The sequence below is a fragment of the Myotis lucifugus genome, unplaced genomic scaffold (assembly GCF_000147115.1).
Source record: "Myotis lucifugus unplaced genomic scaffold, Myoluc2.0 scaffold_196, whole genome shotgun sequence".
NCBI lineage: Eukaryota > Metazoa > Chordata > Mammalia > Chiroptera > Vespertilionidae > Myotis > Myotis lucifugus.
In genome coordinates, this window is record NW_005871244.1 from 57,852 (window position 1) to 74,381 (window position 16,530).

Consider the following 16,530-nt stretch of genomic DNA (forward strand, 5'->3'; position numbering starts at 1 on the left):
GCAGCAGGTGGGTGGGCCTTCATCCTGTGGGGCTAAGCAGGTGAAATTGTAGGTCCTTTCACCAAAGATCAGTTATCAAGACGGTTACTGAAATGTTCATTCACACCCAAGCATCCAAATTGAAAACTGCACTTGCTACATCATTCTAACAAAATTGTTCAGACCTCTAGGCTTGTGAGCTTTGGCTGATTTGGTCAGTGGTTTGGTGACCATTCAAAGAGTGCCTCTAGTACCTAGTATATAGTCGCCAGAGAAGAAAGTCACCCAGGGATAATCCTGATATTTCTGCCAGCTATAGCAATGTTATATGTACTTGATATTAAAGTTCCATTTTTTAAATTCCAAAATAATATTTTTTTTACTAATTCTCATAGACTTTCCCCTCTATCATTATAAATACAAGAATTTCTCCTTGTGACTGTGTATTAATTTTACCTTTTACCCACGCATTTCCTTGCCTTTGGTGTTAACTGGTTTGGTCTATAATCTTTTTATTGTCATATACTCAGTTCTTAGAGTCAGACCTTATTAGTTACATATGAAAATACACATATGAAAAGACGAGTGAGATAACATCATTTGTTATCATTATTATAAATTTTGCATTGAAGTATAATATATACACAGAAAAGTAACCAAAGTATAACTGTATAACTCAATGAATTTTCGTGAATTAAATACACTCATTTAACTGCCACCTAGATGAAGAAATAGAACAGTACCAACAGCCTAGAAGCCCTCCTTCTGTTCCTGCCCACTAACGGACCTCCGCACATAGGTGATCATTTTGCCAGTTTTTGAACTTCATATTGGTCATCATTGTGCTTGTGAGATTCATCCATGCTATTGCATGCAATAGATCATTAAGTTTCACTTCTGTGTCATGTTCCATTGTGTGAATATCCCACATTTTATTTTTCCATTCTGCTCTTGATGGATATTTGGGTTGCTTCCAGTTTTCAGCTATTATGAAAAACGCTAATATGGACATTTTTCTTCATCTTTCGGTAGACATAAGTTTACTTTCTTGTTAAGTATATTCCTAGGAATGGGTTTGCAAGGTCATAGGATATGTATATGATCAGCTATTATATCACCTGCCAAATGGTTTACCAAAGTGTTGTCCCAGTTCACACTCGCACCAGCAGTGTATGAGAGGTCTGTCTGCTCCACTTCCTTGTGAACACAAAGTATTGTCAGTTTTTGGTCAGACTTCAAGTCTAGCCATTCTGGTAGGTAACAGTGATTGATTTCAATTGGCATTTTTGTGATAACTAAAGAGTTTGAGAGCCTTTGTCAAGTATCTAATCAAATTTTTTGCCCAGTTTTTAATGGGGTTATCTTTTTCTAATTGATTTGTAGAAGTTTGTTACATACAGGGTGGGGCAAAAGGTTTACAGTTTTGAGTACGCGAAACACAGAGTTTATTCTTGTATTATTTGCCTCACCCTGTATAGTTGATAAGAAGAGGTTTTTCAATTTCTTCCTTTATGGTTAATGGCTTTTATCTTATTTAAAGTATCTTTGCCTATCCCAAAGTTAAAAAGATATTCCCCTGTTTTCTTCCAGAAGCTTAATAAACATATTAGTTTAATTTTAAAACACATAGTCTGCCTCATTTCACATAAAATGTGACACGATTGAGATGAATAGTTATCAAATATTCTGCCTCTTAGAAAAAGCTGAATCTTAAAAAAAATTAGATATTCTATAATTACCTCGTATGCCATGCACCAAAAATGCACAGTATATTTAATCTCATAGTCTCTGGAGCATTCATATGCTTGTCTTGTCCTTTTCCGTTGGGCTGATTTCAGTTGGAAGCAGGCCTCTGACAGCAGTTTCCAAATTTTTAGCTTCAGTTAATATTCTGAGGTTCTGCTTTTTTCCTCAAATATTTGTTCCCTTTGGCTTTAATAACTCCATATGGTAGAAAAATTAGCATATGCAAATGTGTGTAGTTACTAATTTTATTCAACATATATTATTTGGAATCATAAGCTTTTGGAAGGATGCTTAAGGAGGAAACATTTACTCTGTATTTACAGAGTGGACTTGGCCTGTAATATATTTATATGTCTTCATATGAATACATTTATGTTTATAAATCTACCTGAATATACAGTAACTCTAGAATAAAGAAACTGGCTCCAGACAAACAATTTTCATTATTTCATAATGACATACATATCTCTTTCTTTCCCTTTTTTTTAGATGGCCCACCCTGTTCTTTAAAATTGCCAGAGAATAATCATTCAGATTTCCTCTTGGTTATATTTTCTGATGCTTCACGCAGTACCTAAGACATCAGTTATAGAATAGGTCATTGGTATGAGAAACTTCTATTTGTTCCCTTGCTTGATTTACTTGCCTTGGGCTCTTAAGTGTTAGAAAGGGTGAGGGGGAATATGGATTTGCTCTGGCTACTGAAGAAGTTGATGGAAGAACAGGAACCTTTACTCCCATCATACAGCCCAGGCTCAGACTTCTAGTCTCTATCATTTACGGCTGAGAACTGCCTTAAGTTTGTGTATGTCCATGGCCTCTTGACTTTAACTCGTCTACACAAATAGTGAAGATAATAAATATAACAGCAATAACAATGACATTATTTTTATTTAATTTATTGGGGTGACATTGGTTAATAAAATTATATAGGTTTCAGGTATACAGTTCTATAATACATCACCTGAAGAGCATTATGCTAACTGAAATAAGCCAGTCAGAAAAGGACAAGTACCATATGATTTCACTCATATGTGGAATCTAATGAACAAAATAAACTAACAAACAAAATAGAAACAGACTCATAGAGAACAGACTGACAGTTGTCAGAGGGGGTAGGGGTGAAAAAGGTAAAGAGATTAAGTAAAGAAATAAATTCATAGACACAACAGTATGGAGAGGTAGAAGAGAGTATAGGGGGGATAAATGATGATGGAAGGAGACTTGACTTGGGGTGGTGAACAATGACATTGAACATTTATTTTTTACTATACACTATACGAAGCACTTTATATATTTTACTTCATATACTCACCATAATAGCCCTAAAAGTTTGATATTATTTTATCATAATTTATGATTTATCACCCTTATTTTTTAGCTAAGGAAACTGAACCGTATAGAAATCAATTGCCCAAGATCACCATATAAGTGAGAAAAAAACAGGCTTATGTGAATCTGTAGGCCGCACTCTTTACCACCATCCAGTATTGCCTCCAGGGCAGAAAAGCACGGGCTTAAATCTATCTTTGGTATGGAACCTGGCTGTGCCTTTGTGCCAATATCACCCCTTCCTCATTTTCCCCTTCTAAATAAACTTGGTGGCCATTGCACCAAGAACACAAAATGCAATATTTTATCAGAATGAATGGTACTAGGGACCAGGGAGCCATGAGGATAAATGAAGCATTTCATCAGCAGTCAGTGTTCAGAGATGAAAAAAAAAAAGGAATTTGTAGAACCATTTGCTTTCTAGAAAGGGATCTGCCATTCCTCCCAGTGGGCAGAGCAGGAGATTTCCATGGGGTAGAAAGGCAGAGCATTGAGCTCCACTCTGGCCTGAGTCCCTTTGGGCCCATCCAGTCAATGCCTGCAATCTGTCATTTGTTGATTGTTATTAGTGTCTTTCTTTTGCTTTTCTAGGATTATCGCCGATAAGGTAAAGGATGTTCTGTTTACCCGCCCCCGGAAGTATATTCATTGCTCCATGCCAGAGAACTCGGAGCTTGGCTATGTCAACATCAGGGAGCAGGCGGCATCTGTGTGCCGATATGACCTAGACGACATGGACATGTTTTGGCTCCAGTCCCTCAATGAAGACCTTAAAGAAATGGGTAAGTTGTTTTCTTACAACTAAGTTGTCCCTTGATTCACATGTGATTTTTTTAAAGTTGTCAGAACCATTTAAATTGCTTTCATCTTGTGGCTTCCTTTCTCTTCTGGCCTTTTTGTTTATTTTCTTCTTGATTTTCATCTTCATGAGACATAACTAGAAATGCATAAATATCTTGAAATCGAGCAATAACATTTAAATTGAACCTTTTCTTCCCTTATTCATGGTGAATAGCGCAGATCAGGGATGGCATGTAGGTTTCGCAAGGCTGTTTCCCAATTCTGAGTGAGAGGGATCCTGGCTGACTGGTGCAGCGGTTCTCAACCTGTGGGTCGAGACCCCTTTGGTGCTCGAACGACCCTTTCACAGGGGTTGCCTAAGACCATCCTGCATATCAGATATTTACATTATGATTCATAACAGTAGCAACATGACAGTTATGAAGTAGCAACGAAAATAATTTTATGGTTGGGTAACAACATGAGGAACTGTATTTAAAGGGCTAGAAGGTGGAGAACCACTGGACTGGTGATTGGATTTCTGGTTGAGAAGGATTCTGAGACTGGTTCCTCACTCAACCCTGAAAAGCACTCAGATCACTGAACAGGGCTGAGGTAGTGGCCCCTCTCCCACCTCCTTCCAATGGAGAGAAGCTCCAGCTTCAGCATGAGCACCACTACAACTGACAGTTTGATGTGACCAGGACACCTTAATACAAGTCTTGTCATTTTGCTGCTCAGAATAAGAATGACAGGCCTAAGGCAAAGCATCCCCAAAACAGTCATTAGCTACCTCCCGTGAGTTCTAGAGTTCTCATGCAATTCTCAAAAATAAAATGAAGCAAAAATAAAACTTGGAAGGAAGCATAAATTAATTTTAAAGAGACTGTCTACCATACTGTGCCATACCAGCAATTCTGGGAAATCCTAGGCTGAAAGGAAACTCACTTCATACTTACACACTGCTCTTTTTTATTTTTTTAAATATATTTTATTGGTTTTTTTACAGAAAGGAAGGGAGAGAGATAGAGAGTTAGAAACATCAATGAGAGAGATACATCGATCAGCTGCCTCCTGCACACCTCCTACTGGGGATGTGACCAAACCCGGGACCCTTCAGTCCACAGGCTGATGCTCTATTCACTGAGCCAAACCGGTCAGGGCCACACAACTCTTTTTTACCTATCTTCAATCTGAGCAGTGTTAAGGTCCAAGTGTTCCTGTGGAACTGTGGGTGCTTTTTCATTCCTCCATATGAGATACAGTGAAGGATACATTTGATTTCATTTTTGTTTGCATCACATTTGCTCATTGTCTTCCCTCCGTCCTCCTTTTTTCTTTCTTCCTTTCTTCTTTTCTTTCTTCTGAATGCATGTGAACAATAAATTAAAATTCTATTAACCCAGTTTGGCATAATGGTGTTACTTATTCTACCAGTAACCAATACTTACTCCTTGCTTCTTAAAACTTTTCGTTTTATGTCTTCTCTTACTCTGCCTTCTGAGAGGAGGGGAGTGTAATTTAGATCGGGGACCATGAAGAGAAGAGAATAAAAGACTGACAGAGGGGAAATCAGAGTGTGGGGGTGTAATCAACTGGATTGACAGCTCGATGCGTGGTGTTTATGAACCATATAACATCCATGTACATTACAGCCACTGCAGTGCTGCCTTCGCCATGATATCACCCTATAACAAGGTCCCTTTGGGATTTTGCAGTTAATCCCCTTTGGATGAGTTTAAATAAGCTATTTTATTTAGATACAGTTACTGTGTACCCCTCACACAGTTTCCGTTTCCCCTAATTTTAATATCTCACTTTAACATGGCACGTTTGTCAAAGCTGAGAAACTAACACAGGTACATTACTATTAACTAAATTCCAGGCTTTGTTGGGATTCCATCAGTTTTTTTACTAATGATCTTCTGTTCCAGGATCCATCCCATCCAGGACATCACACTGTAATTATTCTTGGATGAGTTTTAAAGGAGAATTGCCTTATCTCGAGCATTCCTTTAGGGTGAATGATATTGTAGTGAAGCTAATAAGAGCTTAAAACAAACTTTCAAAAACAACATTAAATTAAGCATTTTTTGGCTCAGATTAAGGAATTTTAAAAATTGAGTGCTTACTACAGACCACCAGGCACTGTACTAAGCAGGGTATTAGTATTACCTCATCTCAGCCTCACAAGAAATCTGAGTTTGGCATAATTTTTATCCTACAGATAAGAAAACTAATCCCTAAGAGGATACATAACTTGTCAAAGTTTACATAACCAATATGAGGTCAAGTTGGAATTTGAATTCAAGTGCTCTTATAACCAGACACTGTAACTCTTTCACTCTATAAAAAAAAATGTGTAATTTGTCTTGGGTAGGTTTTTTATTTTATAAGTAGTTACAACATTAAAAGGTAGTTTATGTGGAATTTCAGAGTTTTTAGGATATTTTATATTACAAATGAAGTATAATACTTGAGTAAATTTGTTTGGAACATTTTGAGAACTATTTCTATTTTACAAGCTGTTAGAAGAAATATAAATGTACTCTATAGAATCATTAGTTCCCCCCCCCAACATAAAAATATTTCGTTTTCATCAGTACCCACCATGTGAATTTTTTATGTTGGGTTATTAAGTATTCGAAGACTAAGAAAAATTAAAAGTACAGAAGGAAATGGAATCAAGAAGCAAAAAAAAGTAACATCAGAATTTGCACTTAGACCAATGGTTCTCAACCTGTGGGTCGCGACCCCTTTGGCGGTTGAACGACCCTTTCACAGGGGTCGCCTAAGACCATCCTGCATATAAGATATTTACATGACGATTCATCACAGTAGCAACATGACAGTTATGAAGTAGCAACGAAAATAATTTTATGGTTGGGTCACAACATGAGGAACTGTATTTAAAGGGCCAGAAGGTTGAGAAACACTTAGACCTTTGTAAATGCTAATAGGTTTGTTTCATATTTGAGTTTGCCATTGGAAAATATTATTGGATTTTTTTTAAAATCAGGTTTGAGAAACAAAATATTTTTTATGTATAATCATATATACAGTACCTAGAATTTTCTTTTCTGACTTAATACCTTTTTTATTAAAATGTCCTTATTTAGTCATTAGATGTGCTCATTGGGACTAATTTGCTAGGGCTGATTTATATCTAAATAGTTATGTGATTCTAATTATTTTCTTATGCTACGAGTTGACGTGTTCAAAATTACAAAGCTCAGTGAAAGTCCTCCCTCATTGGAAATAAGAGAAAACGCAGAGAGATTTAGGAAGAGACTGGCTAGGAAATTAGAAGGGTTGGTAATATTTCTTACAAGGAATATGGTGAAATATAGTTCTTCATGTGCTAAACACTAATATGTGAAGAGAGGTAAGTATTAGAGTAGCTCTAATAAGTGATTCTTTGACATCTCCTCACCCCTGCACCAGGCTCACAGTAGGTGACTTGGGAATGACAGCTGGCTGACGAGTTGATTGACTGCTTGTATTTCTGTGCAGGTTGTGAGCCAATTGATGAAAACCTAATGGAAAAGACAATAGAAGTCCTGGAACGCCGATGCCATGAAAATATGAAACATGCTATTGCGACAGAGGAAGGGCTAGGCATCGAATATGATGAAAATGTGATCTGTGATGTGTGCCGGTCCCCAGAGAGTGAAGACGGGAATGACATGGTGTTCTGTGATAAGTGTAACATCTGTGTGCACCAGGTCAGTGCGAGTGGAGGCCGCCACCGCCCCCTGCTCAGCCTTGCTGGAGCTCAGTCATCCTCTCCAGCGACCATACCTGGGTAGCAGCTGGCATTTAAGGGGGGAAATGAAGATTTGGCCTGGCCATTCTTCAACAATTCCTTTAGAAACAACACTTATTATGATCCCTAGGTGACTTAAAATTTTACCCCAGGGGTTTAAACCCAGGTCTTTATTATGTCGCTTCATGCCCACGCCATTGAGATTGCCTTGTTCGATACTTTCACAGTCCCCCCAGGGAGTTTTTCTGCTGACTCTCTCCTCTGCCTTCACATCCCTACTACATCCCCAGGTTCCACCCATGGTCAGTAACCTTGGGGGTTTACACTTCCGACAGTTGGAAATCCAGACTCCTTATCCTGAAACCCAGAGCCCTCCCCCCTCTCCCAGAAATGCCACTCCCAGGAAGCTAGGTCCGCTCCACTTTTAAAGATTGTAGAATCTAAGGGCTGTAGAAGACTGTCCCACTCCTCAATTTTACAAGTAGTACCAGGAGAAGGAAGTGACTTTACCCAAGCTCTTATAGCTAGTTATTTGTCATTCTTTCTACCACACTGCCTTTTCAATTAATGACGATATGATGATATTAGCATTCTTTTCAGCTTTTTCCTTTTCTTCCCCTACAAGCCCTTATTCCTGACACTGTCCTGTCTCCATGTTTCAGCCACACCCCATATACCAGAACTGGGCTGCATACTGAAGACACAATCAGCCCAGCCGAGGTGGCCCTAGTTCAAATTCTTTCTTGAACTCCCCTATCCTAAGTGATTTTTCACTCTTGTGTGTTTCATTAATTTCATTAGTTTGTCTACCATATAGGTACACAGCACCATCCATATACCAGAACTGGGCTGCATACTGAAGACACAATCAGCCCAGCCGAGGTGGCCCAGTGTTTGAGCATTGACCCATGAACTAGGAGGTCACAGTTCGATTCCCGGTCAGGGCACATGCCCAGGTTGCGGGCTCGATCCCCAGTAGAAGGCATGCAAGAGGCAACTGATCAATATTTCTCTCTCTTCATTGATATTTCTCTCTCTCCTTCTGAAAAATCAATAAAAACATTTTTTTAAAAAAACAGTCAGTGATGAAGAGGCAGACATGGTCTTTACCCCCAGGAAGATCAGAGTCTGGTGTAGGGACTACAAGGAAAATGCCCTCTAGATAGAAATCTGTGCCGCTGTGTATGAGAGGGATGGGAGTCAGGGACAACTTCCAGGTGGTGGCACCCAAGCTGAATCTTAATGGCCAAAAGGAGATGCCAGATAAAACAGCAGCACATGTTCAGGCAGAGAGGGGACATGTTCAGACGGGATAGTGAGAGTGGGCAAAGCTCGTTGGAGGCAACTCTGAGCAGTTCAGAACTGCGTAGCATGGTGGGTGGAGCAGGGAAAGCGTGGAGAGTGAGGGTAGAGAGGGACACAAAGGACACGTCAAGGGCCTTCTCTCCCAAACTAAGCAGCCTCGGTTTTGTCCTGTCAACACTGAAGGATAGGATTTGTATTTTAGGTCATTCTGGCTACAGGGCCACCTAATCTAACCTTCTGTGTTAAAAGGTACTCAATTATTCTGTGACCAATTGGGTCTTTTTCTTCATTTTGTTTGTGTCCTCTGAATACTGAATTTTAAAATTCCTCTTCACTCTACCAGTTATTGTTACTTATATTACACCCTTAGAGAGAAAATCTTTACCATGTAAGTATGAATTTAAGTATCTGACCATACAAATTCACAGTCCCTCCTCTGCATTTCCAAAATTTTAAAGCTCTGAAACTGTAAATTTTTGCTTAAGTTTGGCACCAAAACTAATTTAGATAGGGGCAATAGTAGAAGTCACCCAATATGAGGCTATTTATAGTCTTTATCTTATTTCGTGCAGCCATCTATTTTTTAGAGAAATGTTCATGTATTTGGTTATATGGTACTGCCCTGGTCCCATTGGGGTGTTAGCTAATATACCATGTGTGTACTCTGTTACTTTCCTAAGATCTGAGCAGTCCTGCATTTCCTCATGTTTCTCACTTTAGGGTTTTCAGATAAATGATTGTGGCTCTGTAGTAAGCTTGAAGGGAATAGTGCAAAGGTTGTCTGTACATATTTTCTGTTTGTGCTTCACAGTTGGGATAAAATGTTAAGGAATTGTTTTCAGGTTTTTTGACTAACAATGAAATGTAGCATAATAATTCTCCTCGAGAGAATTTTGTTTGTGTTGAAAACATACCCAGTAATGACTATAAATGATGCCCTTTCATCACATAGAAAAAGATGACAGTAACACCCGACCAGGCCTTGCAGAGTGTAAGCTGGTATGTATTGACGCTGGATGTTGTGCCACATAAAGTTTCATATAAAAAAGGTTCTTCCATAGTGAGAATATTCTCTCGAGTTCTGAAGAGCTACTTAGGTTAGAGCTCCCTCTGTTGACGGAAAAGTAACTTAAAATGATTTGGAAGATTTGGTTACTCAACAGAATCATGAACATCTATAATATTTAGTAAACATAATTTTGCCTCTTTACTTCCACCATATTATGTCAAGTGTTTGTTCCTCTGTACCTATAATACACTTATGGTCAGTACTTTAGAAGAGAGATTTACATCAATAGACTTCAGATTTCAGCAATGAACTTGAAATTTTTTCATTAAAAATATGAAAATTGAGATCATTCCAAGTCCCTTTATATGTTCTATTGTCTGCTTCTTAGCCCAGGTATTGAACACTCAAACTGAGACCTAAATTAATTTTCCTGAAGTTACATACTCATAGTTTCTATTTCTGTCGTGTATATCATGTTTGGCAGAGTTTATGCCCCTGAAATTATATTGAAAGCATATGTTCATGTATGTGTGCAGTGTTCTCAAAAGAGTCCACAGCTTTTCATCATTTGTGGTCTAGAAAAAGTTGAGAAGCACTGCTCTGAAATAAAAGCTTCTATGATCCTGTGACCATGAGTAATTGTACACAAGGTTCAGTAAATGATTTTCTACCCAATAGAATGGCCAGCAGATAAAGGTGTTCCTAGAACCAGCATTGATTTTGATCTTTCTTCTGCTGGAAGAGGCTCTACTGAAGGAAGGAAGCTTGCTTTACTTTCCTGGTGATCTTTCCGGGCCTCAGAGAAAGAATATATTTGAAAGTTAAGAACCCTATATGCCCTGCTGTGGTGAGAGCAGCCTTGTTGGGAGTCCAGCTTCAGTTCTTGAGCTAAATTAATTTGTTCTACCAAACCACCAACTCAGGCTTTGCATAGAGAGAGAGCATTTGAGAAAAATTGATGATAAAGGACCTACCTCCAGTGACCTTAAAATCTCACTGAGGAGATGAAGCATAATAGCCTAAGTAGAGAAGACTACGTGACACAGACTACGTACCTGGTGAGGGAAACTGCAGAGTAGGGGGCGGGGATCAAGAAGTGACCTGAGAAGTGAGGCGAGGAGCAGCAGGCTGAATAGTTGGCCCAACCTCTGGTTTAGAGGGGGTGAGGGTAAGAGCAGAAGGAATTTCTAGAGGGTTTGTTGCTGTGCAATGGTATGAAATCATTGTTTTAATAAGAATAATATGACAGCCCTGACCGGTTTGGCTCAGTGGATAGAGCGTCGGCCTGCAGACTGAAGAGTCCCAGGTTCGATTCCGGTCAAGGGCATGTACCTTGGTTGCGGGCACATCCCCAGTAGAGGGTGTGCAGGAGGCAGCTGATCGATGTTTCTCTCTCATCGATGTTTCTGGCTCTCTATCTCTCTCCCTTCCTCTCTGTAAAAAATCAATAAAATATATTTTTTTAAAAAATCAATAAAATATAGGCCAAAACCGGTTTGGCTCAGTGGATAGAGCGTCGGCCTGGGGACTGAAAGGTCCCAGGTTCGATTCCGGTCAAGGGCATGTACCTGGGTTGCGGGCACATCCCCAGTAGGAGATGTGCAGGAGGCGGCTGATCGATGTTTCTCTCATCGATGTTTCTAACTCTCTATCTCTCTCCCTTCCTCTCTGTAAAAAATCAATAAAATATATTAAAAAAATCAATAAAATATATATTTTTTTAAAGAATAATATGACAGACAAATAGAGGAAGGATTGAAGGTGTGAAGGGAGAAGAAGAGAATTCAGGAGTCAATCAATCTAGACATGCATGATATGATGACTTGGATGGCGCAATTATGGTGGGGATGGCAAAGAAGGTCAGAGTTTAGGGGTCACTCAATAGGGCAGCCTAGCAAGCCCCAGGGACAGCAGGAAAGTGGATAATATGATTCCAAGAATTTGGATCTGGGAGGTGGGAAGCACGGTGATATGGATAGAGTGAGTCTGGAAAAGGGCCAATTTGGTGGGAGTGTGACGCAATGGTAACCATTGTAACTTCTCTCTGAGCTGTGGGTGAACCTCCTGGATCAGGCACAGAATTGGAAGCTGCCATGGTGAATCAGTCAGTAGTGGAGGCTGTGCCAGACCACTCGGGAAGCCAGGTGGCCCCAGGTTTGGTTTCTAATGGTGAGAGTAGAGCAGTAAGAGGGGAAGGATGGGCAAAATCACAGGTAGCAAAAGGGAAATCTAGAATTTCCGAACTAATCTCCCTCCTCTCCCCAGTAATTCATCTATTTATTTGTCTGACTTCATTCCATAAAGGATTTGAAGCAGCTTCCAGAACTCATTATGGAGTATTGTGATAAGTCTAATATTATATTCAATTCAGGATTTATTCACAAGGCCCTTTTTCTTCAACCCAAGCAAGTAATTGCTACAATTTGCTGAGTGTTTTTATGCACCAGGCACTGTTGGCTCTTTAAACATCAGCTCATTTGCTCCTCAGAACTTTCACTGTAATTATTTTTAAAAAATTTTTCTTGATCACAACACTGCATGGCATGTAGAAGTTATTCCATAAATATATGACTGACTAGTTATAATCATTGAAGAAGCTTTAGAAAACTGGGGCAAAAAAAGAAAAAAATAGGTAATTCCCAAACTCAGCAGTTGGGCTAGCCTTGCTTGTGTTTCCTTCGAGTCTAATTCTGTTGTCCTTAAAGTCAGTTCTCATACACAGACATGCTACTCTTAGAACAGATGCTAGAAGTTGCCTTTTTTTCCCTGAGTGTTTTAAAATAACTGAACGCTGGTTAAGAGCTTATTTGGTCTTATTTGCCTCTTCTTCGTAAAGGTGGAGGGTCCTTTGTAACTGTGCCAGAGAGCAGACGCAGACCCTGGTGAGAAGACGCTAACCACTCTCCCCTCTCCTCCTCCTCTCTCCAGGCTTGTTATGGCATCCTCAAGGTCCCAGAAGGCAGCTGGCTGTGTCGCTCCTGTGTCGTGGGTGTTGCTGCCCAATGTATGTTATGTCCAAAGAAAGGTGGAGCCATGAAGACCACCAGGACGGGGACTAAATGGGCTCATGTCAGCTGTGCCCTATGGATTCCAGAGGTAAGAACTCATCCGGGCCTGTGAGGTCATCTGCGCCAGAGAGCCCCCATTTCCCACAGCATTCACACTGACTCGGCCTCATGGAGATGCTTTATGTCTGCCCATGTTGCTGAGGCGATACTGCTTTCACTTGAGCTCCCTCATATCCTTGTATGCAAGTGAGTATGTAAGCCCGTGATGGTTAATTTGCAGGCGATACTGCCAGCGGTATTGTTTAAATTTGTATGAGAGAAGCACACAACACCAGGCTATAAGCAGCAGGTGTTGTGTTTTGTTTTTTTAAGGTAAAACTTACCTTAAAATACCAAATCTTAAGGGTAGGGTTTCATGAATTTTTACACATGTGCATCTGTAACCATAACCCAGACCAAGATGTGGAACACCCCAGAAGGGTTCCTCTTACCTACCTCCTAGGCCTATCTGGGTCCCTATTACCCAAGAGTGATTTCTATCACTGTGTTACTAGTAGTTTTGTCTGTTCCCGAACTTCATATACTAGTATATAGAATCATCACACAGTATGCTCTTTTTCTGTCTGCCTAGCACTCTGTGTTGTAGCATCAGCATGCATTCCCTTCTACTCCTGAGTAGTATCCCATTGTATGGCTATACCATGATTTATTTATCCAATCTCCTTTCAGAGACATTTGAGTTGTTTCCAGTTTTAAGCTATTAAGTGAGCAGCAGCTCTGCTCACCATTGTGATGGTGCCCTTTGATTTTTGAAGCTCTTTTCGGTACTTGGACTCAACATTTGTTTTAGACATTCTTTATTCAAAACTCCATCCCTCATTTCATCTTGTTTTTTTATTTTCCAATATTTCCTGATGGGTTGTCAGGGGTCCTCAAACTTTTTAAACAGGGGGCCAGTTCACTGTCCCTCAGACCATTGGAGGGCCGGACTATAGTTAAAAAAAAACAACTATGAACAAATTCCTATGCACACGGCACATATCTTATTTTGAATTAAAAAATACAAAACGGGAACAAATACAATATTTGTATTTGCATGTGGCCCGCGGGCCGTAGTTTGAGGACCCCTGGGTTATGTGCATACTAAGTTGTTAAAAGGGGCTTCCAGACATGACTTACTTCCTAGGGCTGCCCTTTTTATTAACCTGTTTGGACATCCCACTCACATCCTCTTTCCCCAACCCCTATCCAAGCCAGCAAACTTGTCAGTTTTAACTGTAAGACAAGATAGACTGCAGAATTCAGTTCATGGTGGAGCTGATGACTCTATATCAGCAATTCATTCTCCTTTAAAACCTTCCTGGCTTTATTCTTGTCAGTGTCAGTTCCAGGCAGAGTTAGTCAACAATCGAGCTCACAGAGTTAAACTGAAAGTTCTACATACGTACTGTAATATTCTTAGGGATATAGAAGTCAGCATTTTCAAAGATATTTGAGTAGTGGTTCCTTTTTCTTACTAAGAATATCCCATCTTACAGACATATGAAATGAACCCTCAGGTTTCTGACTGAGAGTGACTATTTTCCAGCAGCAAATCCCCCGACGAATAGAGCAGCTCCCTCAGCATACGGAAGTCTGGAACTTGACTCAGGAAGAGTTCTTTAAAAGTAAAAGAAGCCTTCTCACCTGTTGACATTCTCTTAGAACAGGGGTGGGGAACCTCTTTTCTGCCAAGGGCTATTTGGATAGTTATAATATCATTCTCGGGCCACACAAAATTATCAACTTAAAAATTAGCCTGCTGTATTTGGTCAAACATTTAATTTACTCACCCAAATGATTTGGCAGGCTTTATGCGGCCCGCGGGCCAGATGTTCCCCACCCCTGTCTTATGGTTTCTAGTGCCAGGTTTCCAGTGCCTTTGGGGCTGTCAAAGACCTCTCTGATCGTCCTGCTATTGGTTTCTTGATGTGGGCAGCATTTGTACTAGTTTAACCATCCTTATTCAACATTCTTTCACTTTTTAAAGTTGTGTCTGCCTTAGAAACTCGTATACATATTTGAACTTTAAAAAAAGAAGAAAGAGAAAACACTTTATTACCAGAAGTTGCTTGGCTTCTTATTTTCATATGGGGGGGGGGGGGCAGGGAAATTTCATCTTTTTATTTATTTTTCTTTTTTTTCTTATTTTCCATCTTTTAAAAAACATTTTCAGCACTCTCCCGAAGACCAACTTCACTCCGAAGCTATTTGGGCTGAGGGAGTGAAGTAAGCTAATGATAGATAAGTGATTTTATAGGCTTTAGTCTACAAATGTTACTATCCTTATCCTTTCTACTTCTGTACTACAATCTCTTCATTATACAAATTACTGCTACTTTCCAACAATGTCATGCTTCTTTGTAAGCCAAACTGAAAGGCTTGTTGCTGCCTCTGGTTTTCATCCTTAGTTGATTAAATGAAAAAAAAAAAAAAGTAAAGCCTTTGGCGCCATCTCTAACATGATAGGTGCTAGATTTTGTGAATTTTTACTCCTTTCCTTGGTATCTTTCTTTGGTTCCTAAGTAAAGTATAGACATCTTTGATTCCCTAAGGTAACCAAGCCTAGTCTTCACTCCTGGCCTTTCATCCTATATATAAACCACTTCCATTCTGGAAATGATGGAAGGTCTGAGCAGTGACTAGAGACAAGTTTTATTTATTCTTAGTTCCATAGTAACCTTAAGAGACATCGCTCGCCTCATTGTTTGATGTTCTGAGCTTCATGTAACATCATTTATGCTTTGTGAAAGGTACTGTGGGAATACCTCGGTGTGTCTGCCTTATGGTGGTATTTTATTTGTAGGTCAGCATTGGTTGCCCTGAAAGGATGGAACCAATCACAAAGATCTCCCACATCCCACCCAGTCGCTGGGCCTTAGTCTGCTACTTATGCAAAGTGAAGACAGGAGCATGCATTCAGGTAAGTCCCCATGAGAAGTGGTGGAGCGGGCAAACGCCAAACTGCCAGACTCTCCCTCCCGGTCACAGATCTGGGGTCAGCCGCTCCAACAAGCAATGCTGGGTCTTGTCCTGGGAAACGGTATTTAGCAAACACAATCTGGACCCCAAAGGCCCTTTCAATTTTTAAAATGTATTTTATATCTGGCAGAACTAGTTATTTTATCTTGCTTTTTAAAAATTTTTTCCTACTGATAACATTTATTTTAACTACAGCACATTAGCAACTATAAAAGAAAACAAAATTAAGGGAAACTATTCCCACCGGGTCTACTAGCTTAACACATTGCCTGTTTATGTTTTCCTAAGTTCTCTCCTGGTTGCTCCTCATATGTGAGCCCCTTGAGAGCCAAGGTTGTATATTATTCTTTGAATTCCCCCTAGCACGAAAGGGAGTGCCAACCCATTGTCAGTACTCAATTACAGTTTATTAAATAAATATATTGTATCATAGATTAGTTTGTAACATGCATTCTCCCCACTAAAAAATAAAATATTTTTCATGTTTTAATAATTAATAGTCATTCTGTACTAGCACATTGAGTTTATATCCATTGATTAACTTATTTTTCTTAATGCAATGCCTGCATTTTTCCATTATTTTT

At 39.6% G+C, this 16,530-nt stretch overlaps 1 protein-coding gene across 2 annotated transcripts in view; it reads left to right on the forward strand.

Annotated features, from left to right (window-relative positions):
• The window catches only part of JADE3 (jade family PHD finger 3), a 44,266-nt gene that overhangs the window by 20,557 nt on the left and 7,179 nt on the right, over positions 1-16,530 (forward strand). For both annotated transcript variants that reach the window (XM_006097131.3, XM_023760961.1), the window contains 4 exons: positions 3,649-3,839; positions 7,351-7,562; positions 12,846-13,013; positions 15,771-15,887. In XM_006097131.3, coding sequence (XP_006097193.1) covers positions 3,649-3,839; positions 7,351-7,562; positions 12,846-13,013; positions 15,771-15,887 — 688 coding nt within the window. The remainder of the gene's footprint in view (positions 1-3,648; positions 3,840-7,350; positions 7,563-12,845; positions 13,014-15,770; positions 15,888-16,530) is intronic.